The sequence below is a fragment of the Pipra filicauda genome, unplaced genomic scaffold (assembly GCF_003945595.2).
Source record: "Pipra filicauda isolate LSUMZ 115617 unplaced genomic scaffold, ASM394559v2 scaffold11_size5308982_pilon, whole genome shotgun sequence".
NCBI lineage: Eukaryota > Metazoa > Chordata > Aves > Passeriformes > Pipridae > Pipra > Pipra filicauda.
The window spans coordinates 4,622,846-4,650,790 of NW_024103652.1; the positions used below are offsets into that span (position 1 = coordinate 4,622,846).

The 27,945-nt window shown below is 46.6% G+C and overlaps 1 protein-coding gene across 3 annotated transcripts; it reads right to left on the reverse strand.

The window, feature by feature from the left end:
- Positions 1 to 5,364: 5,364 nt before the first annotated feature.
- On the reverse strand, positions 5,365 to 27,564 carry TBC1D2 (TBC1 domain family member 2). 3 transcript variants are annotated; one of them, XM_039386759.1, is made up of 15 exons: positions 26,287 to 27,564; positions 24,964 to 25,133; positions 22,815 to 23,224; positions 22,041 to 22,173; positions 20,979 to 21,120; positions 18,818 to 18,954; positions 17,998 to 18,185; positions 16,518 to 16,904; positions 15,554 to 15,664; positions 12,122 to 12,309; positions 10,480 to 10,950; positions 9,257 to 9,377; positions 7,635 to 7,820; positions 6,880 to 7,001; positions 5,365 to 6,190 (listed from the first exon to the last, which is right to left on the reverse strand). In XM_039386759.1, the coding sequence occupies exons 3-15, from the start codon at positions 23,220 to 23,222 to the stop codon at positions 5,989 to 5,991; spliced, it is 2,796 nt and encodes a 931-aa protein (XP_039242693.1). In that variant the 5' UTR covers positions 23,223 to 23,224; positions 24,964 to 25,133; positions 26,287 to 27,564; the 3' UTR covers positions 5,365 to 5,988. The 3 variants fall into 3 exon arrangements, with proteins under 3 accessions (XP_039242693.1, XP_039242692.1, XP_039242696.1); XM_039386758.1 differs by lacking the exon at positions 26,287 to 27,564 and adding an exon at positions 25,213 to 25,517; XM_039386762.1 differs by lacking the exons at positions 5,365 to 6,190; positions 6,880 to 7,001; positions 7,635 to 7,820; positions 26,287 to 27,564 and adding an exon at positions 25,213 to 25,517 and having other exon boundaries at positions 9,261 to 9,594.
- Positions 27,565 to 27,945: the final 381 nt, after the last annotated feature.

A 27,945-nucleotide genomic window follows, 5' to 3' on the forward strand; every position in this document is an offset into this window, starting at 1 on the left:
ACCGTCACCATCCCGTTGCAGGGACGGCCCCCGAGTCTCTGGCTGGAGGCATACGGTGAGGGCTGGGTGCGTGTTCCTCCTACAAGATCGTCCTGACAGCATCATGACTTTGCCATCACCTGCAGAGAGGCCTTGCATTGGCTCGGAGAGCTTCTGAGGAGATGGGCACGCTGTGCCGTGTCCTCAGTGCAACCACCAGGTCCTGAACATCCTGAACACTGCACACACCCCTGCAACACGTATTAGCGTGCCAGCCTTAGATGGCAGCCTCTGGTGGACTTTGGCAGATGGAGAGACATTGGCCCAAAGCTGCAGGGCCTTCGCTGGTGGCAAGGGTCCTTAGAAAGCTTCTCATATCTTCAGAGCTCACACTCAGACTTTGGGGTTAGCTGGTATCTCGGCAGCACTAAAAACCTCCCTGGTCCCCTGGGTGAGGAACTTGGCAAGTAGACAGCAATGCCCAAGATCAAAGGGCAGAGAAGATTTCCTTAGCCAGGTCACCCTCTCAGCTAACACCACTCTGGTCCTGTCCGATCATTGAAGCCTGAGACAGCTAGCTCATTTCCATGCTTTAGTCCCACCAGTCATGGGCAGCAGAGGCAGCTCTGGGCTGAGCCAGCAGCTGTGACAAGATTGTGACACTCAGTGTCCTCCACAAGTGAAATGCTGCAAATCAGTGTAAGGGACCAAGTAGAAAATCAAGCATGCCCAAACAATAGCTCAGATGCTGTTAGCAGTTTGTAACTCCTCAAGACAGAGGACTATTTACCAAGGAGCTGGGTATCAACCTGAGACAGACTCTGGCAAAGACAGTGGGGGTGTCTCAAATGCCTGTTGTTTCCTCAGTTGCTTTGGTTCAGAGCAAGAAAACGGGGATTGAAATCAGTAGAGCAGTAAGACCTGCTGACAGTGCCAAAAGAATGAGGCAAGAACCGTGTCGCCGGACACAGAGATTTCTGTGAACAGTTTTTCCTGCACTCTGTAGGCCTTGCTTGCCATGGAAGTGGCAAGCGTGTATTGTTTATACTTATAGACTGTGTGAAAATATGTGATGCTTATACTTGTTAGCTGTGTGTCTAATTATAAGGTTTGAGAACATAATATGTTTATAGAAAGAAAACCTTGAGAAACTGAAGATAATGAAACACCTGCAAATTTAGTAAAACCCTAAAGCAGATTAATTAGAAAGAGGTTTCTATGCCAAGGATGATTTCAGATCGCGTGGACAGAACATCAGGTCCAATGAACTGGGGACATGAGACGCGTGCACAGACTGAGCTATCCAATCACCTTCTTATAAGCATGTGTCCTAAACAAACTAAACTGTATAAAAGTTAACTGATTTAAATAATAAATTGACATATTGCCGACCATAATGGCCTGTGAGCATTATGTTCATGCCTCCCCATCGATAGAACCGTGTCCTTATCCAAAAGGTAATCCCAGCAAGGGGAGATCATGACCATTGACCCAGTGACTACCTTTTCACTAGAGACTCCAACTCTAGTAAAAGACTAGACTGCACATGTGAAGTCATGCCCCTCGGGACACCTGAAGTCCTTTTGGAGAAGGAAAATCATGCCCAAGACTACATCCACCAAATTCTTCAAAGGTGTTGAGCAGAATTTCAGAATCCATCAGCCTGCCCCAAAAGTACTCTTCATGCCTTGCTGCCAGGTTCCAGGCTGGGACATCCCAGGAGACTGAGGTACTTGCACAGATATACCACCAGACAGCTGTTGAGAAGCAAAGTCCATGGATGGAGCTCAGGAAATTATCCAGCTATGGGTATGAATCATGGCTGCTTGTGCAGCAGCTGCCCTTGGCCTGCCCTGCCTTCAGGTACTTAGGTGACTTCTGGAACCCCTCAGGACACTTGTCTGAGCAGCATGTGCTCACATCTTCACCATGGAGAAGTACAAGACAGGTCAGGTACTGATGCACTGATGATGTCCAGCGCTTCCTTTCACATGTGTTGTGCTCCAGGCCTGTTTAAGCTGTAGAAGATTGCATGCAGGACTGACAGGGGACAAAGATGTCTTTGTTTGAGGTTACTGAGGGGAAAGATTCCTGCTGCTTGCAGCCCTGTCCGCTGTAGGCACCTGGCTGTGCTAGTCATGAGCAAGTCATGAGCACGTGCCATTCATGTGAGCACTAGTGCTTTTATATGCAAGGGCTGAGCTGCAGCATACAGTAGCATAGATCCTGCCAGCCCAACATCACCCAGGGCCAAAAAGGGGAGAAGAAGGGAAGCCTCATGACCTCTACCTGTTTGCAGCTCAGGGACTTACTGAGCCAGCACTGTTTGGCCACCCTCCACCAATTTATCCTCTCAAACCCTATAAACCTTAGGTGGCCCCAAGGTCCTGCAACAAGGTGAACTATAGATTAATGGCACATTCTAAGAAAGAGGGTGGGTGTGGAAATCAAAACCATCCTTTCTAAGGTTGGAGCTGCTATCCCAAGGTTTAAATTAATGCAGAGACAGAAAGCTTAATTTAACAAGTACCGTTATGCATACAGCAAGACTCAGCAAAGACAAGTGTTGGGTAGAAAGTCACCTGGTTTATCCACAGGTGCCAGTGCAGGCAGGAGGAGCTGCTGGGCTGCACAACCAGGTCAAACTGTATCCCAGCCACAACAGCTGGCAGTGGCAGCAGAAATCATCCTTGAGCATTTCATGCAGAGACAACCTCTGTTCAAAGCACCCCTGCCACTGACTGATACTCACTGCAGGTCTCAAAGAGGCCTGAGGGATTTACATTAGACAAACCTAACCTCCGGGCCCAGCTGGCACCTTGTGACCTGAGTTCAGCGCTTTTCAGTACCCCTAAAGTTTGTGAAGCACAAGGGAAGTAGAGTAGGGCCCAGAGGACATGTAAGCTTGTTGGCAAGGTGCAGGTCTGCATAGGCTTTGCAGATATTCCTGCATCCACCATGTTTTAGTAAAGAACTACCCCACTGAATGACAAGTGACTAGTCAGCAACATGACCAGAGGAAACAGCCCTTAGCAAATAATGTCTGAAGCAAAACCAAGAGCTGGTGAAGACACACAAGAAAAGAAACTTGTAAAAACCTGAGATGCCCTTCCCTTCTGATTTCAATTAAAAATTATTCTCAGAATTCCCCACCAGGGACAACACCTTGGTTCTTACATTTACTTCAGAGGTGTTTATTTTTTAACAGGTCATTATATACCACATAGACCACAGTTTATTATATACCATAGAGATAATCTGGCTATGGTTTGGTCTAACAATACATGTTTCAAATGCTTTTTTTAATAAACATAAGGGCAAGTCAGGAGGAAAGATTTTTAAGCTTTTGCAGAAAGCTCTAGGAATAAAAAAAATTTAAGTAAACTTGTTATTTTCATGGTCTTGATTTAAAAGATAATGTCTGTAGCAGTAGCAAAAATCCGTATTTGTGCACACCCATGCACATAACAGTATGAGTAAATTACATTAGCAATACCATCTGTGAGGAAAAATCTTCTGCCTTTTAGGCTACCTTACCTAGGTGGTGCAAGTGCATTTTTTGAGATATTGTTGTAAGATTCCAGTAACATTTTCTTCTCATCCTGCACTTTCAATGTGTGCAGCTCTCAGTGACACGCAGAGGATCTATCCACTCTTCCCAAAACCTCATTTCCACTTTGATTACTTCCATACTGTGTGGTTGGTCTCCACAGCTCTCTCCCAGTCTTCTACAATTCACTGAAGCTGGCTGACTTGTCCAGTTGTGCCTAAGGCAGAGCTGAGGCAGACCACGCGTCTCAAGTGAACAGAGGCTGGTGCTGCTTCCACCAGAGTCTGTGGCACCAGGCTGAGGACACTATGGGCTATGAATGCATCTTTCCCCTTCCTCTGCAAGCACTGACAGCTTGAAGGGTTGGGTTGTCAACCACAGGATGTTTAAAGGAGGTATAATCCACTGGGGTTCAATGTCAGTCTAAAAACACAGAGTAGAGCTCCCATTACAGCAGGGTCTGCTGCATGTTGTCAGTGCCAGCACTGCAGGCACACCTGGAATAAAGCACCACTCAGCAGGAAAGTGGGGCTGCAGGATCTGGCATTGTGTTAGGGAAAAGAAATTGTATTCATCTGAAGCACTTGACTCATCCTGGGTCTGTGGAGGACTGAGCCGCACAGGCAGGGCATCCAGCCCAGGGGATGGGCAAGCCTGGGAGGCAAGGAAGAAGGCTATCAGACCCCATTCCCAAAGGCAGACAGGGCATCTCTGTGTACTAGACCTGGATTTGGGGGAAATTAATGATTTTTCTAAAGAAAATCAGGTCATCTTTTGTGACCTAGTCCCTGTGGTTTGCAGGTTCATTCCCAGAGTGTCATAAGCCATGGGCAAAACACCTTCAATATTGTTGTAAACTCCTACAGAAAAGACCTTGTCCCTCCATTATGAATAGGAGTCAGAGACAGGGATAGCAGCACAGGAAAACAGTAACTGTGGGGCAGAGAGAGATGGCCACACACTCATCCTGGCCAAGCATGAGGCCATCAGAAGATCCAGTTGTTCCCAGTAAAAGTCTCTGTAACATAGGCCCTGCCTGAAGCCAGGCTGTGGTTGGTTTCACACTGAGATGAGAGTTCCTCTACAGAGCAAACTCACCTCTGGAAGGCAGAGTGCTGCCAGGGTCAGGCCAATCCATAGATGGCTCTGCTCAAAGCTAAACAAAGAGGAGAGAGAGCTCCCAGCATTTCCCAGCCAGACAGGGAGACACATCTTGTGCTCCCATGGATTTCCACGGGAACCAAACTGGAGAGACAACTCCACTCTCCCACAACCCATTTCCCATGTCTGAGCCTAAATCCCATGGGGTGATGTTCTCCAGCTTCCAGGACTTCCTCAGACCCAACACTCACCTGGACGCAGTGTCTTGGCTCAGTAACTGCAACGTTAAACACAAGCTCTCCTGGCAGGCTAGCCACTGAAGGCACCATGCCTTCAAAGAGCAGGCTTTCTTCCTGACCAATCTGCTTTAGGTACCAATGAGGGAGGGTTCTCGGTTCGTTATTTCCAGTGATTTTACTTGTACATAAAGATCTCACTCGAGCCTCCATTGGAAAAATGTGGAAAAGTGTTGGAGGAAATAAAGATGAATGGGAACGATATGAAGCTTGGAGAAAAATATATAATCCCTGAATGGACTCTAAAACACTGGACTTGACCTTTAATACCGATAATGACACTCACTAGATATGTCTGTTATACCCCAGTTGTTCCCCAGTTTATTGTTATGATGTTATACAGTTTTATGTACCCCAGTTGTTGTTTTAAAAAATTGTCCTCCATGTTGTCCCCTTCTTCTTCCCTCAGTTTTCCCGCCTTTTCCCTGCTTTCCCGCTCCTCTGCCTGCCATTGGCTAGGTTTTGGTGCAGTGCAGGGGTAGCTCCCATTGGTCCTTTCCCCCGGAGATGTCCAAACCCCTCCTCTCCTGACCCAGCTGCCCAATCACCATACTTCCCTGGTTGTCAATCCCATGCTCCTCCCTAGCCCAAGTTCCACCCCTTATCCAACCCTATATAAGTTGTTACCCACCTAATAAACGAGGCATTGCTCCACCAGACCTTCCACCGTCTCAGAACCCTTATTTGCAGTGCTGTGACCCTATCCTTTTACCCCAGCGGGTCGCGGCAGAAAAGCCCTGCCTGGTTGAATCTTTTGCACCACGTCAATTCCTGTCACATCGTACAACAGCCGATACTTCCTATGCACCCTCAGCTGTAATCCTGAACTGTACAGGACAGGGTGGGCTGAATGGGGAGAAGTGCAGAAGAGATTAAAACTCCTCCGACATCTTCCAATCCATTACAAAGTCTGACTTTGTCCCCAAATGGTCAAGGAACTACAGCCTTGCTTCCTGGGGCAGATGAGCTCCTGCTGTGACCACCCTTCCCCCTCTGGTCTATCTCTTACTACTGATGACCTTCTGCAAGATAGGAGGGAAGGGAGGGCCAACCCTATTTTTGCTAAATCTCTTCTTCCTCTTCACTAGCAACCTCCTTTGGGTCCTGAGGCCCTTGCTCTGCTCTTTCTTTTACATAGGCTGCCTTGATCTGTTCCAGTTCACACAGCTCTGCCTCCAGCTCTTCCCTGTGCATTGACCGACGGTTCCTCAGCAGTTTCATGGGGAAGGGGTTTAAGTCATTGAAGGCAATGTTCATCAGCTTCCTACAACAGAAAACACAGGTCTGGTCAACCAATTTACTGGCTGGTAACACGTGGTAACAGATACACCAAGGGCATCCCAAGGCAGGCAAAGAGTAGGACCTCACACTTCAACTCTCTGGGCTCAAAAGCCACCAAGCAGCAGAGGCTTAAAGGAATCACAGGCAATTTCTTCTCACACCAACCCAAGCAATACTTTAAACACACCTATACCACACCACCGCTTAAGGTACCAGTGTGCAGCCACCAGGCAAAAGACAGTGGATCAGATGCCAATTCTGATGGCCTCTCAGGGAGGAATATTCCTGATGCTGAGCTCTTCTGAACATGGAAATCTTCACCTCAGACACATTGCCATTAAAGGCTGTGAGTTGTGCTGTGTACCCAAATACCCCAACTACAGCTGAGTGAAACACAGCAAGCAGTAGCACAAGTTCCAGTTGCTACAAAAAGGAGGCTGACACAGAATTTGGGGCTTGCTCTGCTGTAGCATGCCTTTGCCTGGGCCAAAAATATTTTAAGTAATTTCAGGAAGGGAAAGTCAAAAAGAGACAAACCGATCCATGTCCCATGGACCTCTCAATGCATATGCATCTCTCTTAATAGATCAGTGACAATTCTTGTTCGGCTGACTCAACAGGAAAGGAAGCGCAAATACAGGATGGAAGGTTGTCTACACCTCACAGTCCTACCTGCCATCCACGATCATTCTCGTGAAAAACCGTAGGTACTGGTAGATCTCCACACTGTCATGAATTCTCAGGATTTCCTCCTCGTTGTATTTAAAAATCGCAAGAGCATAGCGGAAAATGACCTGGAGGGTTGAAATGTATTTGAGTTGACAAGTTTTAAGCAGCTGAGGGACCAGGCCCTGCTGGCATGAAAGATGGGGTCAGGCACACAGCACTGCAGCATAGGCTTGACCCTGGGACACTCCTGCTCTCAACAGGCTGTGCTAGGACAAGCCTAAAGAAGCACAGAGCGAATTTCAGGAGAATAACCCTCTGTAAGCTAATTTACAGCCTACAAAAGGATACCACAGGGATTTCACAAGGGGTTTCCAGTTCTCCCTATGCACAGGGGCAATGCAGGACACACATTTTCAGATAATAACTGCCTATCTTATGCTCCCTGAGTCTGTCATACTTGTGTCCAGGTCACAAAACAGGAGATGCCATGGCCTATCAGAGAGCTGTTTGGTAGCACAAATACCTGATAAAAAGTGCCAAGGATACTTTGCACAGTATCAGGGGTTACGTTTGCCTACTGGCAGCAAGTACACAGACAACACAGGAGACTGAGAGACATCAAGGCGTGCTGCCAAACAGGCAGGAAAGGACAAGGGGTTCAACCTCACACCTCTTTGATACATATCTATGTCCATTGCCCTGCCATCGCATCACAGAGGTGGTGCAGATGTGAGGGAGGCCTAGACTGAGAGTTGTACCTTAGTTCCCTCATACAAGAAGGCATCCCACACTTGCAGAAGGATGTCGCTGACCAGGCTGTCCACAAAGGCCACCAGAAACCAGTTGAAGGTGATGAGTGACACATCAATCTGATACTGCTCAAAATGAGCCATGAGGCGAGGCAGCTTCTCGGACAGGAAGTCTTTGAAGACTCTCTGATCTACCTAAAATTGACAAAAAAGAAAACTACTAAGCCCTAGTCAACAGCAGTCCTAGTATTGAAGGAGGAGCTGTGCAACAGGACAGTGGCCCTTGCGTGTTGGGGTCATCACTGGTGCTGCCTTCTAGCGAACCACACCCCAGGAAGAGCAGAGCATCCTTTGTCTCCCAACCCTTCAAAATTACTGAGCAGTGTACTTGCACACTGCACCCAGTGCAAGGTGTGGAGCTGAAAAAGGGCTAAGATACAAGCAGAGATATGCACATTCTTCTCACTCAAAAGGATCATATTCCTTCCTAATCTCAAAGTAGAGAAGAAAAATGCTGCCACATCTTCCTGCACCAGTCTTCCTGCGATTTTCTGTAATACCATGAGCAACCAGTTGAATGACAGGGATTAAAACCTGCCCAGGTCTGAATGACTGCACATGGCCCAACAGAATGAACACCTAGAATGCCTTTGACTTTACAAGCAGGACATGAACCCAATTAGCATCTCTTTGTGGTCCAAGTACTGTCTGTGCTCTGCTTCTGCCTGCACGAGCCGAAACCCAGAATGTACTTGGTGAGATCCTTGATACAGGTTTATAAAGGCTTCATGTCAGCAGAGCTGTGGTTTCTAGAGGGTAAGCGCTAAGGAGCAGGACCATGGTTAGGTCTTTCCCTATGCCATATCGTACTACTGCCCCAGCTGTGTCAGCCCACTTGACTGTGGCACTGTGGTACAAACCAGATGAGGTAATATGCTTTGTCTTTAAAATTTGCAAGAACCTTAAGTTTTCCAGCCAACTCAAAGCTGGAACAAGCCAATCCACAAAGTATCGCCCTAGACTTTCCTCTTTACATGGATCTTGGCTACACTTTCAGAGACCAACCATGAGTTCAGGAAGTCTTTCTAAAAAAGACTCTCTCAAACGGCCAGAGGGCTTTCTGATCTGCAGGGAGCCCCAAAGCAAAACCACACACTGTCTCTGATCATGAACTGAGGCGAGTACAGCGAATATAAAAATCTCAGTATTTTCATCCACCTGCACACGGCACTCCAAAGATAGAATGCAGTTTCAAAAAAGGTATCTTTTTTATAAGATATCTTTTTACCTTTATCAGAAGGGCTGCAGAATGGTGCCTTCTTCATATCAAAGTTTGCTGCTTCACCTCTACTAAGCCCTCCTTAAAATAGTAACTGTGGAATTAATGAGCATCTTCCTTCTGACAAAGTTGACCTTCAAGGAGCAGTACCCAATTTCCTAGTGCTGGGGATCAATTTTGCTAGCACTTTTGTACTCTCAAGTCTACAACACCTCTGCAATAGAAAGGATTGCACAGTGGTATCACTGTCCTGTGAGAAATCAAACGCACCACAAGTTGACTGCTCGCTTTTAAACCTTTACTGTAAAGCGCTGTGTGAGAGTCCAAGCAAATGTGAGGATGCACAGCTCACCTGTGATGTTATCAGTGTGTCACTGTAGTAGTCTGCTGGCATTAGGTTCTCCACAATATGGACTAGACACCAGAAAGCACTTTCCTCATCTTCCAGGACCAGGAGAGCTACAGCTGCCAATCTGTGATGGACAAGACACGGTGAAGCAATACAACACTAGAGGAGGTGTCATCAGCCAGCACACGAACTGAAGAATACAAGACTTCTTTTGGCATGTCTTCAGTCCATCAGTATCCAAAATATCCAATGTATCAGGACAGCTGGACAGAGAGACAAGTGATCTGTTCTGCATGTTTCTGAAGGAACCATAAGGCTGTGATTTTCTTTCCCATGTGCCTCTGTCAGAAAATATGGAACTGGTGTGACAAAGCTGGGTTTCCCACCTAATAGAATTTTCTGTAAATCTGCTGAAGTTAGTAATGTGTTGATTTTGGCTATTTCAATACAGGAAAGAGCTCACTCAGAGGTACTCCATATGCGATGTAGTTCACCTTCCCATACATTCTTTTATATCCCTTACCTCCTTTAGCTCTGATTTATCCCTTTCAGACAGACTGGAGAGATGACATCTAATATCAAGGGCCCTCTGGAGTGGAAAATGTCTTTCTGAAGACCACACAAAGAACAACAGAAATAGCTTATACAGATATTCCTCATGTGAAAAGCTCCAACTGGAGATTCTCTTCTTGAAGCTTGTGCCCGGTGCCTTTTTCACTCGGTAGGACAATTCTAAGAAGTCTGTGTTTACCTTTCCTATAGCTGTTTTTGCCAAGTGAAAGAAGTTTTTAGGTTCCCTGAACTTTCTCTTCTCCAGAAATAATCACCTCAGTTTCCTCAGCCTCTCCTTGAGTTATTTGCTGCACTTCCCTTGTATCTTAACACTTCACGACATTTCCCTCAACTCTTCTCAGCAAACAAAGGAATCACCAATGCTGAGTACATTACAACTTAAAAATTCAGCCCCAGCCTCATGCTGTTATTCTAGGACTGCCTCACCCTACCTCCTACAGCTGTTCCTTCCTATTCTGTAACTACTACAAAGACGCTAAACAAGTGCATCCTGCTGCTTGCTGGATCCCAGCAACAACACCAAATGCAGAATTCTGCAGGAAAATACCTAGAGCCAGGACAGAACTCCAGAGAGGCAAGCATCGCAGCCTGGAGTATGTGTCTACACCTTTTCAGTGCCATTCCATGAAGAAGCAGCATACCTGGCTTCTCACCTGTTCAGTCCCTGGCAGTATCCAATGGCAGGATTGTGCCAGGAGAATGCCAACAATACCCTCCGGAGCTTGGGAATGAGCTGGGAAGTGGGAGAGGAGAAATGCTTGTTGTTGGTGAGCGTGCGGGGCAGGTCGAGCTCGATCTGGCGGCAGGCAGGGTGCTCGGTGCTCCTGCTCTGCTGCAGCAGCCGCTGGTAGTGGTCAGGCAGGCGGCTGCAGTGCCGGCTGACAATCCACCTCCACACCCGCTGCCGATGCTCCACTGGAATGCCACTGCGGATCAGGCTCTTCAACTCTGCAGAGGGGTTCAGCTCTCCAATGCTGTTCCACCTGTCACGGAGGGGCTTCTCCACAATTTCCTGGCTCCGCAGTTTGTTGGACTTTATCTCCAGGGCTTGGATTTTGGCCAGAAGTTTCCAGTCCTCAATTTCATAGTCAGGTACAGTCATAAACCCATACTCATCATACTCACTGGGGGAACACAAGGCAGTAGTTAGTAAAAATGACAGTGCTAGTACCTCTGTCAAGGACACTGCCTGGGGTCATGCCAGCTACAGCCTGCTGCCACATTCCCATCACCCATGCCAGAGCACAGGTACTCTTCCTTCACTTCCCTGGCAGCAGCATGTGACAGCCTCCTATGCCCACTGTCTCAGAGCCTTGAGGACCAATGGGAGCCTGCAGCAATGGCATACAACCTTAGACTCAACTGTAACTTTGCTCTGAGCTGTGGCCCAGCCTCACCAGACCTCTCTCACAGCTCCCCAGCCCCTAAAGGAGTATCTAGCTCACCCTGTGTACCTTCTCCCTACCATGTCCTAGGGCAGAGACAGGTCTGTAGGAATGGACTGCAAAGGCTTTGGGGCATCAGACCAACGAACAGAGATCCACAGTCCTTTCTGATGCCTCCTGGTACACAGTGAAAATCTCCTACCAACTGGAACACACCAGGAGTGCTGATAGTACAGTTCGTTGAGGGTTTGTGCACCATCCATCCACAGGGTGGGATACTTGTAAGGTATCATCATATTCTTGACAGAGGGACCAAGCCTGGCCTAGGGGTCTCATCTCCAAAGCTATCTGCAGAACCCACGAGACTCATTAAACAGATAAAATGGACACTGTTACAGAACAGGAGCACTGACTGGGCAGGAAGGCATAAACACACGTAGGGGCCCCAGCAGTGCTGGTGGCAAGGCTCTCTGGAGGTTTCTAGTGCAGCCCACCTTCACTGCAAGGCTGTCCCCAGGATTAGCACAGGGCAATGTTGGGAGTAGAAAATCCCTAAGGACAGAGATGCCCCAGCTACCAGGCGGCCTCTCCTACAGAGAAAGTTCATCCTGATGTCCACTATTCACCTCCCAGGCAATCCATGGCTGTCATCACTTGCCATACTATCTGCCACCGTAAGAAAAGTTTAGCTGTACCATCTTTAACTTCCCCTACCTATGGTGATATGCTGCTAACAGATATTCATGGTCTCCAAAACACCAAACCAAACCAGCTTCCTCAACTTCCTCTGCTGTGTTGTGACTCCAAGTCCCTGCTATAAAAATGTTCCCAGATCTCTCTTGCCTGCACATTCCCCTTCATAGACAGGTTTCTACAAGGGTGTTAATATTTCCAAGCTCTTGACTCTTACCTTACAGGGTTCAAGTTAAAACCTTCTTCTGCTTCTTCCTTCACATCCCACTGGAGCGATTCCTGGATGAGATTCTTCACCAACTCAGCATGGGAGCTGGGCAGGCCAGGCACAGCCTCCTGCAGCTTCCGCAAGACTGTCAAGTACTTGCTCTCCATCTGGCAGTTTCTTGCTTGCAGGCAGGCACACTGATGGGGAAACGAGAAGTAAAAAGCTGGCTCAGTGGCAGTTCTTCCTGCATTGCCACTGCTCTCTACTGGCCTGGTCTACTGCACATAAAGCAAAGACTGCTGAACAGCAAAGCCCCAGAAAACACATTCAGTAGTTTTCTACAGTCAGTGGAACTGCAGATGCGAATGAATCACCTTGGTCTATCAACAAGCACATACTGCAGGACCAGCATGCAACAGAAGTTGCTTATTGCATGGGAGACCTACTTGTCACCAGGACACAGAGATTTCTGTGAACAGTTTTTCCTGCACTCTGTAGGCCTTGCTTGCCATGGAAGTGGCAAGCGTGTATTGTTTATACTTATAGACTGTGTGAAAATATGTGATGCTTATACTTGTTAGCTGTGTGTCCAATTATAAGGTTTGAGAACATAATATGTTTATAGAAAGAAAACCTTGAGAAACTGAAGATAATGAAACACCTGCAAATTTAGTAAAACCCTAAAAGCAGATTAATTAGAAAGAGGTTTCTATGCCAAGGATGATTTCAGATCGCGTGGACAGAACATCAGGTCCAATGAACTGGGGACATGAGACGCGTGCACAGACTGAGCTATCCAATCACCTTCTTATAAGCATGTGTCCTAAACAAACTAAACTGTATAAAAGTTAACTGATTTAAATAATAAATTGACATATTGCCAACCATAATGGCCCGTGAGCATTATGTTCATGCCTCCCCATCGATACCTACTACATCATCACTTACTTTAGCACTGCATTACACCAGTGGGTGGCCATATTCCAGCCAGCTCAACTCAGGACACAATCCAAGAGCAGCCACTGCATCTGAATTCTCTGCAGTCTTTTTCCCTGCCCCTCACACAAGTTGTGTACACCACATTGAGCTAGCTGTGCCCTGACAAAACACACCGCTCCTGAGACCGAGCTATAAGCGTACCATTTTCAGGATACATGGCAGCACCACAGACCAGGTGCCACATGCCCCTCAGCACCCCCAGTCCCATGGCACTGGTACACATCGTTTCTCAAGCACAGGAAGCCCAGCTGAGTTCAAACACCAGGACAATACCTGACACCACCATACTCCTGGGCACACAAAGCAGAAAAAATGAATGATGACTGTTAGCCCACTCCACAAGTGAGGGACTGAGGCCACAGAGGTGACAAGACTCACCCAGTGTCTCAAAGGAAGCTCAGTGAAGACTCCTGTTCAGTGGAAGCAGCAGTGGAAAACAAGAACAAAACAGAAACCACGGAGAGAATTAGGTTGCATATAGAGGGGACAGGAAGAAGTATGGGAGACTTTCATACTACCACTTTAATCAGCATGTTGCCTCACACTGAGCATGCTGGGCTGGTCCAATTACTTCCTTTCTGAAGGTTATGGCTGTTTCAGGATCAGAGAGGGCAGTAAGTTAGGAGGCAGGCAGGGTTTCTAAGAACTAGAAAGCAAACAGATTTAAGAATGGCAATAACACTTCAGAAGCACCTCTTTGCCCTGTTCCAGAATCCACCACTGTGGAAACATACCTGTGGTGGTGCATCCCCCACCTCAGGCCACACTGTGATCTCAGAAATGCTCATTAGGCTTCAGCCTTGATGAACGGGACCTGGGCTAAGCTCCTCTTGAGCTTATCAGAAACACTGTCTGCTCCCAGGAATTTCTGCTGTCTAACGAGCTCCTGGTTTTTAATGAACAGCACTGGAAACTTATTTTTCTTGCAAACCCAAGTGGAATAACATTTTTGTTACCAAACTTTCAAAAAAAGTTACCAGCCCAAATTGCAGCCAGGATGGAAAATTACTATGACTAAAGCCCACTCTCTTGTGACCCTATGTGAGACCCTTTGAGCTCTCCCAGACTGCAGCGGCCTGTGACCAGCAACCTCCCTCTGAGTGGGGCACATCTCAGAGCCAGACAGCTCTCAAGTTTGCTATACTTGGAGGACCACCATCAAACGACAACCACAGACCCTGAGCTGATGCCCCCACTCCTTGAGGCTCCACTCTTTGCCTGTCGAGAAGCTGCAAAGTCATCCAACATGAGTACTTCACTGAACTCGAGGGGAAATTTTCACAGGTGTATACCTTGTACATACTCCATAGGTCTGTGTGTGTGCAAGTGGGAATATGCTACAGCAAATGCACTATGAGTGTTGCTCTCCTAGATTCTTAAGTACCATGGATTTGTAAGTAAGTTAGGCCTACAAGTGGGCTACTGCTGTGCTATAGTAAATTCTGTATGAACCTTTTATTAAATTAAACTATTGATTAAGTGCTGCTAAGCTTAACGCTATTAAACGTTTAGGCCTAAACTGTTAGTCAAGTTCAGGGCTCAGTTTGGCAAGGGGTCCATGCTGACCGTTGTGACTCAATGGGAGGGTCTCTTATTCCTTTTATCCTTACCCTTTCCTGTTTTTCCATCTCCAGCCTCCACACAGATCATTTTTGATTGATTTTAGTTTTAGATTTATCGATTTTAGGTTTTAGTACTAGTTTTCCTCTGTGTGCTTTAACCATCCAGTAAGTAGTAGAGCAAGCCTTGCCAACAAACTTTGTCATGCTTTCACTTTAATATTAAACCTGCTTTAGCTGATAGCTTTGCCAGTGATTCTTTAAGCAACCTAAAACATTCATTCATGACAATACCTTAAACACCAAGGAAGTAAAATCTCGGCAAAACCCACAGAACAAATGCCAGCACACACCACCAGCCCTGGAGTGGTTCAAGACCAAAAGGTAGGATTAGACAAGTCTGAGAGTAACCAGGTTATGCACACTTGCAAGGCTAGAAATAAAAATAAAACTTAAGAAAAACATAAAAACTCTGATCTAACTGCAGGACCTGAAGACCGCTGCCACGTGGCAATGCCAGGTCTAGCAGAGAAACCATGACTAGATGGAGCCAGGACTCAAGTCTGTCAGCCCTCAGGAACCTCTTCTGATTGCCTACACAGTGTTGCTTTTTCATCTGTGTACAAAAGCATAGCTGAAATGCAGAAATCTGGGTTAAGTTTCAGCACCCTTAAGACTGAACTTTGCAGGTATTTTACTTCTATTGCAGAATGAAAATGATCATGTCTAATTTAGGAACAACACAAAGCAGAAGAAATATCACACTAAAAAAAGACATTGGGAAGAAAGTTCACTCCTGGCAGATCAAAATCCATTCTAGTGTCAATTTTGAAAAGAAATTAGTAACAGTTCACATCAAAGGAAGAAGGTCATTTTGCCTTACCTTCATCAGAAGAGCTTTTTCATTCTCAGCAGCACTTGTCCAGAGTCGAGTAACCTGGTGGATCTCCGAATTGAGAAACTGATTCTGGGTTTTGTATGCATCTATATCATCCTGCCATGAAGCAAAACAGTCACACAAGGAGAGTTCTTGGGGGGCTTAAAATCCCTCCCATTTCAGGGACACCAGGTTATGTTAGGGACAATAAAGTATCTCAAAAATTTTGTGTTCTGGGGAGCAGACAGGACTCCCCAGGATAAATATTGCCTACAAAGGAAACCAAGGCACAACATTAAATAGGAATGTCATGCATTGTCAAGACACTTGAAAATGCTAAATTCGTGTATATGCTTAAAAAACACGGAGACATCCAGGTCATATAAAGCTAGAGAAGCATCTAAATAAGATATAGAATATATGTGCTTTGTTTGGGTTTCATATGGTTGGTTGATTTGTTTTTGGTTTGTTTTTTTTTTTTTTTAAAGGAAACAAATCTCAGCCCCATGGCTGCAAGCAAAAACACTCTCCCCCAAGTGGGGAGCAAGTGGCTTTTTGGGCAATTCTCCACCTCACGCTAACTGGTCATTATAACTCTGCACATACAACAGGATGGATCTGAAAGAACCAGGATGTATTGGGAAACTGTTTTCAAGAAGGAAACACAGGGGAACAAGTTAGTGAAGGCAGCAAGTGAGACTGCAGCCCTGAAACAAAAGAAAGCAAAGAAAGAGGCAAGCACTGAATGATGATGCAAAGTCAAACAAAACAGGCTCTGAGCTGAAGCTGACCCAGAAGCTTTTTCAGCACTCTAATGGCATCAGGTGAGCCCCTTCCAGCCTTTCTCCTTTGAAGGCAGATGGAACAACTAGCAGAAGCATATTCTGTGCTTCCCACAAAAAACACCCTCCCACTGAACCTGAGGGAACAGAAATGGGAGCCCCCAAAAGACCTGTGTCGTCTCACACACCTTTAGGTGCTCAATCTCCTCCTGCTGCTTATACAACGTCTCTGCAGTGACAGTGTTGTCTTCTTGCAGGGGGTCAGAGAGCTCTCGGGCCATCTGTTCCGTCAAGGCCATGATGACTTCCTGTTTGGCGTGGTTCTTCTCCATCAGAAGCTGAACGTGTTCCTTGAGTTCCTGGATGTGGCTGTCTCTCAAAGTCAGTATCTGCTCCAGTTCCTTCTTTTCTTGTTCAAGAGCTTCCAGTCGACTAGTCAGATCTGCTATTTGTCTCACTTTGTGGCGCACCAGCTCCAGCCTGTCTTTATCTTCTGCTGCAGTGAGATACATGCTAGATACTCGCTTCTCCTGCTGGGCTGCCTCCAGAGCTTTGTGGAGAAGTTTAACCAGCTCCTGGAAAGGGAATGCAAAGTCATCACATCACAGTGCTGCCCAGGGCAATGGCAGCACAGACAGCACAGACCCAACAGTGAAAGGTCCTCAAGATCTTGAAATTGACTCATTTCAGAAGGAAAACTGAATGCAGAAATCTTAAAATCACATTGACACCATAGTAAAGAAGTTCTGCTCGTAGAGTTGGGCCTGAAATGTCTCTGCAGCAGGTTGCAGATGATTTGACTTTATGTGGATTGTAGCACAGAAGCTGCTGCTCACACTGTCTGAATTCTGGCTTTCCTACAATCATTCCTGGGAGGCCCAGCAGAGAACCTGGAGATCTGGTCAGCAGTGTGGTAAAATTGGGAGGAAATAATGCAGTCTGCATCCTCCAATGCTACCAGGAGGTAATTGCAGTATCCATTTTAATCTTCCCACTGCCAGAGTCCTCCCTAGCTCCATCCTACCCGAAGGCATGAAACCTTGCTCCAGCAACACGTTGCTGATTCAGGCTTTGCCATCTCAGACACTTAAAAAAGCAAATCAAGGATGCAATTGACTGCCCAATGTGGGACCTGGCTCTCCTGTCTCTTCCACTGGAATTATTACCAACATCATTAGTGGAGAACCTGGTATTGCTCCCTGTCTGTGAAGAACAGTTTCATTCATGAGAGACAGCCCTTGCAGTGACTCATGTCCTGACTTCTCTAGTCAAATCACATCTTAGTGGTGGTTCACTGTTCAAAAAGAATGACTTCTTGTTAACAGCACGACTCCACTTGACAGTTCTTGCCAGTGTCACAGTACCTATTCAGAATTGTACTTCATACCTTCAGTGAGCAATAGAGATGCACAAGCAAGACACCAGCAGAGCACACTTGGATTTGTTTTACCTCTCTCTTCTAGATGGCTGCACTTCCTAGTAATGGCTGGAGGTCCTCCCTTGTGCTGGGCACAATCAGGCACACACAGAGTGGTAACACCAGGAGCTTCAAGTGGTCCCATTAGTGCCTGTTGAGCACTTCTCAGCCTAAGACCAACGTACAGGGAGTCCCTGCAACCAGCCTCAGGGCCCTGCCCTTAGAAGCAGCAGTCTCTTCACCACACTTACCTTCTGTGACTTGACTTCCTCTGTCAGCGTCAGGATCTGTTGCTGTAGAACACTCACTTTATCCATTGGGTTCCTCTCCCTGGACAGTTCTTCATGTGAGCCTGGGAAGCCACTGTTCATCCACCTGGCTTTCCTAATCCAGTTCAGCCTGGACTCCATCCTTCCATCCTCCAGGGTTCCTTCCTTAACTGAAGAGAGATAGGCTTAATTTACATAGAATTGCTTTGCTACTCTGGACTCCCAAGTCTTGCTTTGGGGGGACTCACAACACTTCTGCAGAGAAGGCTGACACACAGGACAAGGAAAATTGACCTGCTGGGATCCACAGGATTGAAGCTGAAACAGTGGGGATCAGACACAGGTATGCCCAGAATAAATGAAGCTGTGCAGTTTTATGGTACCTGTTAACCCACATTTTATGGTACCTGTTAACCCACAGTGCACCCTGCTCATGTATCTTGCCCACAGCAAATGCAAGTTAACCACCATGGAGAGGTAAGCATGCAGTGGAGCTGCTCTGCTTAGCCTCTGCTTGTGCAGCAATTCTACCTCAAAGAAATATGTCTGGCACCCTGGATTTTGGGGTTTTTTGCCTCTGCAGAAGGTTGCAGAGGTAGAAGATATAGACAGATGCAACCTGAAGAAGAGCCAAAAGAGCCAGTCTTGTGGCAACAAGACAGGAAGAGACTTGAGACAATGTGATAAGAGTCTTCATATCCCTTGACAACTTGCCACCCTCTCCTTCCCATTCCTGCTAAGTCCTGATTCCTACTAAAAGGCATCATGCTCAGACCCGCTCACAAAGCTCAGTAACAATCACCTGCACACCCTGCCTCCACTTCTGCCTCTTGTTCCTCATCCAGGTTCGAAGGATGCTCTTGGAATTCATCGAAGCTGAAGACATTCTCATTGTTCCCCCAGAGCTGTTTGGAGCCACAGATATTGTAGACAGTGTTTCTGAAACAAGAAGAGATCAAGACAGGCTAGTGAACAGGAGAAGCCATGATCACTGCAGTCAGTGTACATTCAAACTACTCAATGCCTCTACCTCCCCTTAATTCCCACTTTGCCTCCCAAAACCTCTCTCTTTCATGTGCTGAGAAAATGAACTCTTCACAGCATTGGTGGATCTGAGGGGAGCAAGGCTTAAACTACTGTAACTTTTGTACACAAAATCGGTACCAGCACAGCAACATAAAATCCAGTGATCTTTCCCCATGTGCTTGAGCCCTATACATAACAGATGAAACAGAGAGATCAAAGGTAACAGTAGATCAACAACATCTGTCTCTCCCCTCTCTCCTTCCCTCTCTTCCTCCCTTCCTCTCTCTGCCCCTTCCCTTAGCATATGGCAGAAATCCCTAAGTGCCAAGAAAAGCTCAGCTATCTACAGCACAGCCAAAACTTGGACAAGGATCAGATTTGAAGCAGCCATGGGTTCTGTGCTCCAAACCACATTTAATAAATAACCTTGCCACAACAAAGTCAATAGACTAAATGGAATAGAAAGATTCAGGAACAAATTTGCAGTCAGACCCAGAAACAGTTTGTTTCAGCTGCTGTTATCAGATATTGTCAAAAGCATTAATTGTCAAAAGCACTTTACAGCATCACACAGAGCCACAAATGTACAAGTATTTTCTGTAAAACCTATGCAAAAAGGTATGCATACAGGTCTTTTCCCTTCTCCTCACATGCTGCCCATCAGCTAAAACAAAATAAGCTCCGTTTTGAGGTCTGCAAAAGACTCAGTGTTTGCTACTTTCCTAACTGTAAATGAAGGTACCATTTAGATACTGTTCTCCTTTTGCCTTGCTACTGGCTCCAGAGCAGAAGAACAGACATTACTGACATCAGAGAACATACTGGCGCTTAAGATCAGCAGACCTTCAACCCCTGTTGTCTGCAGTTAGTACTCATCTAATGCAATTTTCCTGATTTTCTCTACCTCGTGCTGCAGTTTGTTTTTCCCCTTAGACTGCAGAAGCTCAGGGATCCAGACATGTTACACTCATGAAGATCCAGCCTGACAGTGAGAGAGAGCCTGGAGAGATGTTTACAGAACGAGGGGAGCAATACAATTTGAAGTTGAAAAGAGACTATTGCTAGTCAGGCTCACAAAAGCAAGGCTGAGGAGTTGGGGGGGTGAGGGAGGAGATAATGTTTGCGTTACTTTTAATCAAAAATTAGTGAGTAGGAGAAAATGCATAGCCTGCGAAATAGTACAGCTGATTGTGATACTCACTGGTCCCATGGGGGTCTTTCCTCCTATGGGCATCAGATTATAGCCACAGCAGTGGTGGTAAAAAACAACAGGCAACCTCCCAAACAAAAATATTTGGCAGGTGGCTGGCTACCTACTACACCTGTACCACTTACACATTTTTTTGGTTATACGTAAATAAGTGATTAGGAAATACCTACTGAGATATTGACAGGGTTGCTTTTGTGCAACTGTACCTGCCCAAGGCTTGCAACTTGAAATCCAGAAGGAGGAGTAGCAAACTGTGCAGTCAGGCCATATTACAGGCTTAAGAACCTTTTCCTTGGAGCTCCTGCTTTAGAGAATGCACTACATTCAAGGTCCTTTGAAACAACTGAAAAGTGCTAATGGGCTTCTATCACTACCTACTGAGTCCAGCTCAACCTGACCATGTGCCCTTCCACAAGTGCTGTGCAGATGCATCACAGCCATGCAAGGCACTGCTTACACTGAAGAGAGTTTAACCAAGTCCTAGGTCTGCCACTAGGATCTTTGCTAAGAGAGTAAGATGATGTGAAATGCATCAGAACTGGGGTATGTGAAAGACCCTCTGGCAGGAAGTTTACTTTAGCCTGGAATATCCTTAAAAAGCTGATTTACAGTTCTTCCACCTAGGCAAGAGTCCTGTTTCAAACAACACACGACAGGCAAGAAGGCACATAGTGGTAGACCAGCATGTCAACAGCACTCTGCAATCTAGTTCTCTTCATTCACTTACTGTATCTCTGTCCAAGGGTGCTTAAGGGAGATGTTCTGCAAAGCAGTAGATGTCTGGGGTGCAGGCAAAGATGCTGCCTTTAAACCCACTGCTTCTGTTGGTGTTTTCACCAAAGGCAGAAAGTCATCATTGTCAACCGCATCTATGTAAAAACAAAACAGAACACAAAAGCAAATGAGAAAGACGGAATTCCATTGGACTTTGGCTCCTTCATGTAACCTGAGAGGCACAATATTTTACTACGGGTATACATTCTATGTTCAAATGGTAGGGTGGAACTAGGACAGCAGAGCAGTCTTCCTTAGTTTTCCATCAAATTACAGAAGTTTCCATGTACAAATACAATCATCTATTTGAGGACAATAATGTGATTTCAACCATACATATAAGAACGACTAACCCTAAACAATTAAACTTTTTAACTGCCTAGAGAAATAAGTAAGGGAGACTTTGCCATTCTCTTTCCACATCCCAAATCATGTTTCATAGTTTTAATGTGTGGGTAACAAACTCTCCACAGTTTGTTACCAAATTTTTCCCTGCTGTACCAAAATGCCAAGGTACCCAGAACCTTTCAGAGTAGACACTTACTAGGGAGGGAATTATTTGTCTCAAACAAAATGTGCATCTAGTCATGACTAAACAGGTGGACACCCTGTTTGTACCCTCCCCTGATCCACCCATCTGTGTACCACCGCTTCTAGGAATGAACATCTTCATATCACTGCTGAAAATAAACTTGCTCACTCTAAATTTCACAGGCCTAGCAAGAGGAAGGGAATATACCAAATGTGTACAGTTCAGATGTGTGAGGAAAATCAAGATAGAATTCATGATCATAAGATAATAGCTGGACATCTCCAAACACATGCTGTGGATTTGGAGGCAGCTTATTCACTTTCATGCATAATAAGGCAGAAGTTCCAAACATTGAACAAGCATTGATAGTTGGCACCTGCATTTAAAAATCTGGCCAAAACCTCTGCCCACTTACAGATGAGGAACACCATCCATGGAGGGTGTGCTGAAAGCAACAGAAAAGCTGACATACTCAACACCTACTTGTTCTGCCAGCTAGAGGTTCATTCACAAGCTGGGAGCTGCCCACAGGAAATCTGCTCTTAGTGTTGCAAAATTCCCAACGTCTCATTTGCAGCTGCTGCAGCCAGTACATCATTGCCTGCTTGCTGATTGCCTAACATAAAAAAAAAAAAAAACAGGAAAAGGAAGGGAATAATCTCATCAGCATGAGACATATCCTGAGGGGATGACCACTACTTTGCTACACAAGTCAGCAGAAATAAAGGCCAGCTGCATCAAGCCTATGCTGAATCTGTATCCTCTGGTCCTAACCCCGATCTGGGAGGACAGAGTAAATCTTTAGTATGGCCTTAAGTAGCAGAAGCTCAGTGGACCGCTGACCTAACTTTAAACAAGGCTAAGCAGAAATGTCACAATTATTTTAGACAGGAATCGCCCACAGAGCTTCTTAAAAGCAACTTTCATGGAGATAAAAATCTCGCAAAGATTTCTGCTGGAACAATCATTTTAGACAGGGGAGTTCATTTCGGTTCAGTACATTACGTGTGGACTGCAGGACTCCCCAGTTGCTTTAATTCAGCACACAGTTCAGGTTTTATTCCTATTCTGTTAAACAACAGCCATCTCACACATATTGCAGTCCCACCCTTGCCAAATCAAACAAGTAATTTAGGTCCAAATGGTAACAATCCAAGCTGGGAGGACTAAAGTGAAATTCAAGCTAAGAGATGCCTTAGTAGAAATCTGTCTGTCCTGACTGGAAATGTTTCGTTACAAGAAGATGCTGCCCCTTACCTTCAAAGTAAAAGCTCTGCTTGGTGTTCTGATCTCAAAAATCCCTTCCCCGTTTTCCATTTTGCAGTCAAAGCTGGCGCTGGAGAGCTCGATAGACCCCAAAGGGTTAATGTCCTGGGCAGTTCTGTAGTATAGTAAGTGACATTTGTTTTCATCGTAAAAGAACCAGCGAGACTTCCAGGTCTTGATTGGCCCCTTGATGCCAAGCTTATTTAAATAGCCACAGAGTTTTTTTCTGGATGTTTCTTTGCTAGGTTTCAGCTGTATGTTTTCCAGTTCTCCAGGAGAGGAAAACACATCTTTGTCTTTCACTGAGGCTCCATTTCTGCTGTTATCATCTGGATTTGACTCCACTAAATTTCCTAGAGCTGCAAGGGGACATGCTCCGCTTTCTGGTCCTTTCTTCATCTCTTTCAGGAAATAGATCAAAACGGGAAATTCTTTAGGTAAATAAGTAACAGCAGATCCTGATTATATCATCATTATAGAATCTGAAGCAAATAAAAAAGAAGGAATAAGCTCACGTCTAGCATACAACAAAAAAACATACCCTAGCTTTCAAACTACCCAGCCGAGATCTCCAGCTCTACTTTTGGTTGTTGGTCCCTGCCTTCCTGTGCTCAGATGACCTCTACATATCTGCTTTCTTCCTTTTTCATTTCTAAATTAGCCTGGACTAGCAACTAAGAAACAGTAATAAAAAATAATCTTTTGAGTGAAAAATAAGTACAGCCTGTGAGCATACAAAATCAATAGCAATAATGAGACCATTCAGGACTTAAAATGTTAAGGAATGGTTGTAGAAAACATGGCAAGATAAAAAGCTCTGGGGGTAGGCACATACTTAGGTCAAGGGGTTGGAGGTAAGCGTGTCCTGGTAATTACACTGAATGTTCAACGAATACTTTAAACTATGGTGTCTGGAGAAAAATCCAGCCTTATGCAGCATCCTTTTAACTAATTTGTGTCAGCTGAATATTTTTGTTAAAAAGCCTGTATGCTATGTGTTAGTTCTTCATCCAGTAGGATGGAATCATATGATCGATTATGCATCAGAGAAAGTAATTCTGTGATCCTTGCAAAAGAGACTTGGTTGCTCAGTGGCCAAAGTAACCACCTGGCTCCCAGGGGGAACACAAGGTGTAAAAGAGAAAAAACATGCTGGAAGGGATCTGTGTAGATCTCTAGTTCCACTTTTCTCTCAGAGAAGGGGCCAACTTAAAAGCTGTAGCCAGCTGCTCAGGTATGCATTCAGATGAATTTTGATCATATGTAAGGATCAATTCTGCCCTGCTTCTGAGCACTTTTTCAAGTGCTTCACCATATGACAGGTGTGATTTTCTGCTCAGAGCTGCAAATACCCACAGCTCCTGTATAAAGAAAGCTAACAACACTCCAGAACAGTATCTACAAATAATTTTTTGCATTTTTTTAAACTTCAGTTTCAGACACTAATATACCTGAAGCAAATATGTAAGCAAATAAATTGTTGCAGTGTTGAGTTAGTGGGAATCTAACTGCAGACACAAAACTATTAAACACAACATCCAGCTGTATGACAACATGTGAATGGAGATAATAGAACGGAGCACACAGAGATGTTGCCCAACATCACACTCTGAGGAACAACTTATCCTCATGACTAAAAGAAGGCTTACCCACCCTAGCGCTTGCTAAGCACCATCATGTTTATTGCTGCCAACTCCTGTTCCCACATCAGCTTTACAGACAACTACGGATAACGTTCGCTCTTTTTGGAAAGCTACTGAAATTCTTTTAGTTGACTCCCATGGCCGTGGATCTTGGTGCTGAGCACATTCACAAATGCCAACAACAAGCACCCTTTGTGAAGGTGTTGCCTCAACTAAGGTTCTGTAACACCCAAAAGCTTCATTTCCAAGCTAATTTTGCCTGGCACAAATGAACTATCATCAGGAGGAAGTAACACTCTCAACTCCCCTGAACGGACCCCGGAGCTTTAATGGCAGTACCAAGTATGTCCTGTACAGTCTGAAGACTCCATCACATCTCTTACCAGCATGATGGTCCACACCATGAACAGGATCAAGTAAGCATTTCAGGTTCAAGCACCAAGTTACAAGGAGTCATGTCAGATCTGTATTGCAAAGCCCTCTAGATAAGACCTCACCTCCTTAAGAGAAGCCGAGAGATGCTCCTGGAAGTCACCGTCTGCTGGCATAGAGCTACTGCTGCAAATACCACCAAGCAGGTAACCACAGCCTCCAACAAACCCAACAGCAACAGAAAAGTGGCTTCTGCTCCAGGTTTTCTTCGGTCCAGTCGTTGCCAGGGAACTGTCTGAAAAATATATTTAGCAAAAAGCTGCCTTAACACTGACTCATCAATGAAAACAGAACAGGGTGAACTGCGCACAAACCTCTCCGGAGCTGCGGCGTGAGCGGCACAAGGCAGCCCCAGGGCCCCTCCCCGTGCCTCTCCCAGAAGCGCCTCCCAGCCCAGCTGCACCGCGCCGGGGCACCAGCGCCGGCGGCTGGAGCCTGGCACGGCGCGGAGCCTGGCACCGCCTGTAGCGGGCAGCGGCGGGGGAGGGAATCCGAGCCGCCCTCTGGTCGGAGGATTTTGGGGGTGGGGTGGTGGCGGTGCGGGAACGCGCAGCTCCCTCCGGGAACACCTGCAGCCGCCGCCCTGCGCTTCCTGCCGGGCCGGTCCGGCGGCGGTGCCCGGCGGGGCGGGGCGGGGGGGCCGGGCCGGGCAGCGCGGCGGGGACGCGGAGGGGAAAATAGTAATAAAGAAGGGCGCTTCAGCTGGTTGGGGGGAAGAAAATGATTCACCAGGGGGATGGTGCACATGGAAAGGAGTCAAGGCTACAGGGGACCCGCAAGTCCCGTCTGCTGGGAGGGATTCTCCCCAAGCCTCCAAAACCAGCAGGCGGCGATGCAGACCCGCTGCTCAGCGCACCCCGCAATCCGAGAGCCACAGCTGTGCAGTCAGCTGGAGCAACTGAGCAAAGGCGGGCAAATTCCAATGGGTAAGAACAGTGTTAACTTGGTGCCGCGGGAGACGAGGCTGATGGGATCAGGCTGGGCCAAGGGGTCTAGACTAAACCCTGAAAAAGCTTCCAGAAGAGATACTGCAAGGAATAGGGGTGTCAAAGACCAAAACAAGCAGTGCAGGTCCTGGGGGGGGCCCGGGGGCGGGGCAGAGCGCAGGCAGATTCACATGCTCTCTGTCAGCTGCCTTTCTTTCTGCTAGAGTTGCCAGGCCCTGATGGGCTTGGCAGGTACTGGACTGGCCCGGGAAGGCAGTTCTTATGCGTTTATCCCCAGGATAATGAATCTGGATGGCTTTGACTTTGTGTGCAGTGATAACTGAGCCTTGATATCACCCGTTTCTGTTGGTCTCAAGAAAGCCCTCTTTAAGTTTAGCCAGCTTTACAGAGTTTTATCACTGACTTTAGTCAAGTTTAATACCAGAAGAGAAAAAAGCAAACCTAGGTGTCTGATGGGCTGTCTTTCCACTGGCCTAAACTGCCAAACTGTAACACACATGAAGCTGATTATAGGATGTAAAAGCTACAGATTTCCATAGCCAAAACCGATTTGTCCCGAATTTGTCTTGCCTCAGCATTTGGCTATTAGACTGGATCACAGAATCACACAAGAATCACTGAATTGTTAGGGTTGGAAGAGATCTCTAGAGATTATCTTGTCCAAACCCCTTGCCAAGGCCAAAGTCACCTAGAACAGGTTGCACAAGAACATGTCCAGGTGGGATTTTAATGTCTCCAGAGAGGGAGACTCCAAGACCTCTGTGGGCAGCCTGTTCCAGGGCTCTGCCACCCTCAACGTAAAGAAGTACTTCCTCATGTTTAAATGAAACTTCTTATGTATTAGTGTATAGCCTTTGCTCCTCATCCTCTCACTGGGCACCACCAAAAGGAGTCTGGCACCATCCTCTTGGCACCTGCCTTTGAGATACTTATATGTATGGATGAGATCCCCTCTCGGTCTTCTCTGGACTAAAAAAGCCCAATTTTTACAGTCTCTCCCCATAAGAGAGAGGCTCCAGACCCCTAATTATGTCTGTGGCCCTCCACTGGACCCTTTCCAGTAGCTCCTTGTCTTTCTTGTACTGAGGTTCAGTGCTGCTGGAATTGAGCTCCACTAGGAAAAGGGAAAAGCATGAAGGCTATAACTGCTTGCATGAAGTCCGTCTCTCCCTGAAAGCTGAGCTGCATTCTGCCCCTCAGTTGCACCTGGAGGGAGGTGACAGAACATGACAGAAAGAGTGCCAACAGGGCAGCACTGGCCTGTGTGAAGGCTGGCCTGGAAGTGCCTTAAAAGTCTCAGCTGGAGTTCCTCAACTGGTTAGTGCCAAGACTGGCTGCAAAAGAATCATCCTGCTTCCAGTGTCACTTTATACACTAGCACTGGCACAGGCATTGGTGAGGCCACACATTGAGTACTGAGTTCAGTTCTGGCCCCTCACTTCAAAAAGGACATTGAGGTGCTGGAAAGTGTCCAGCAAAGAGCTACAAGGCTCATGAAATGTCTGGAAGACATGTCTTATGAGGAACGGCTGAGGGAGCTGGGTTTGTTTAGTCTCAAGAAAGGAGGCTCGGGGGGACTTCATCCCTCTCTACAAGCACCTGAAAGGAGGTTATAGCCAGGTGGGGGCAGTCTCTTCTGCCGTGCCTGCAGGGAGAGGATAAGAGGAAATGGCCTTAAAACTGAGGCAGGGGAGATTCAGATTAGATATTAGAAACACTTTTTCCCTTGTCAGGGTGGTCAGGCATTGGAATAGGCTGCCCAGGGAGGTGGTGGAGTCACCATCCCTGGAGGCGTTCACGAGGTGTCCGGATCTGGCGCTGGGTGACGCGGTTTAGGGTTTAATTGGTGACAGTGGCAGTGCCAGGCTGACGGGCGGACTGGATGATCTTAAAGGTCTCTTCCAACCTTGGCGGTCCTATGATTCTGTGATCCTATGTGCAGCCACACAGAGAGCTGAGCAGCTGAGGAGTCAAAGCACTGGGTTTGCTGTCTGAGGCACAACCCCTGGCGACCCGGCCCGGCACAGACCGCAGGGCCACAGCAGGCAGGGAAAGGCCCCGCTCCGCCCTGCGAGCGGCGGCCTCCGCGCACGGCGCCTG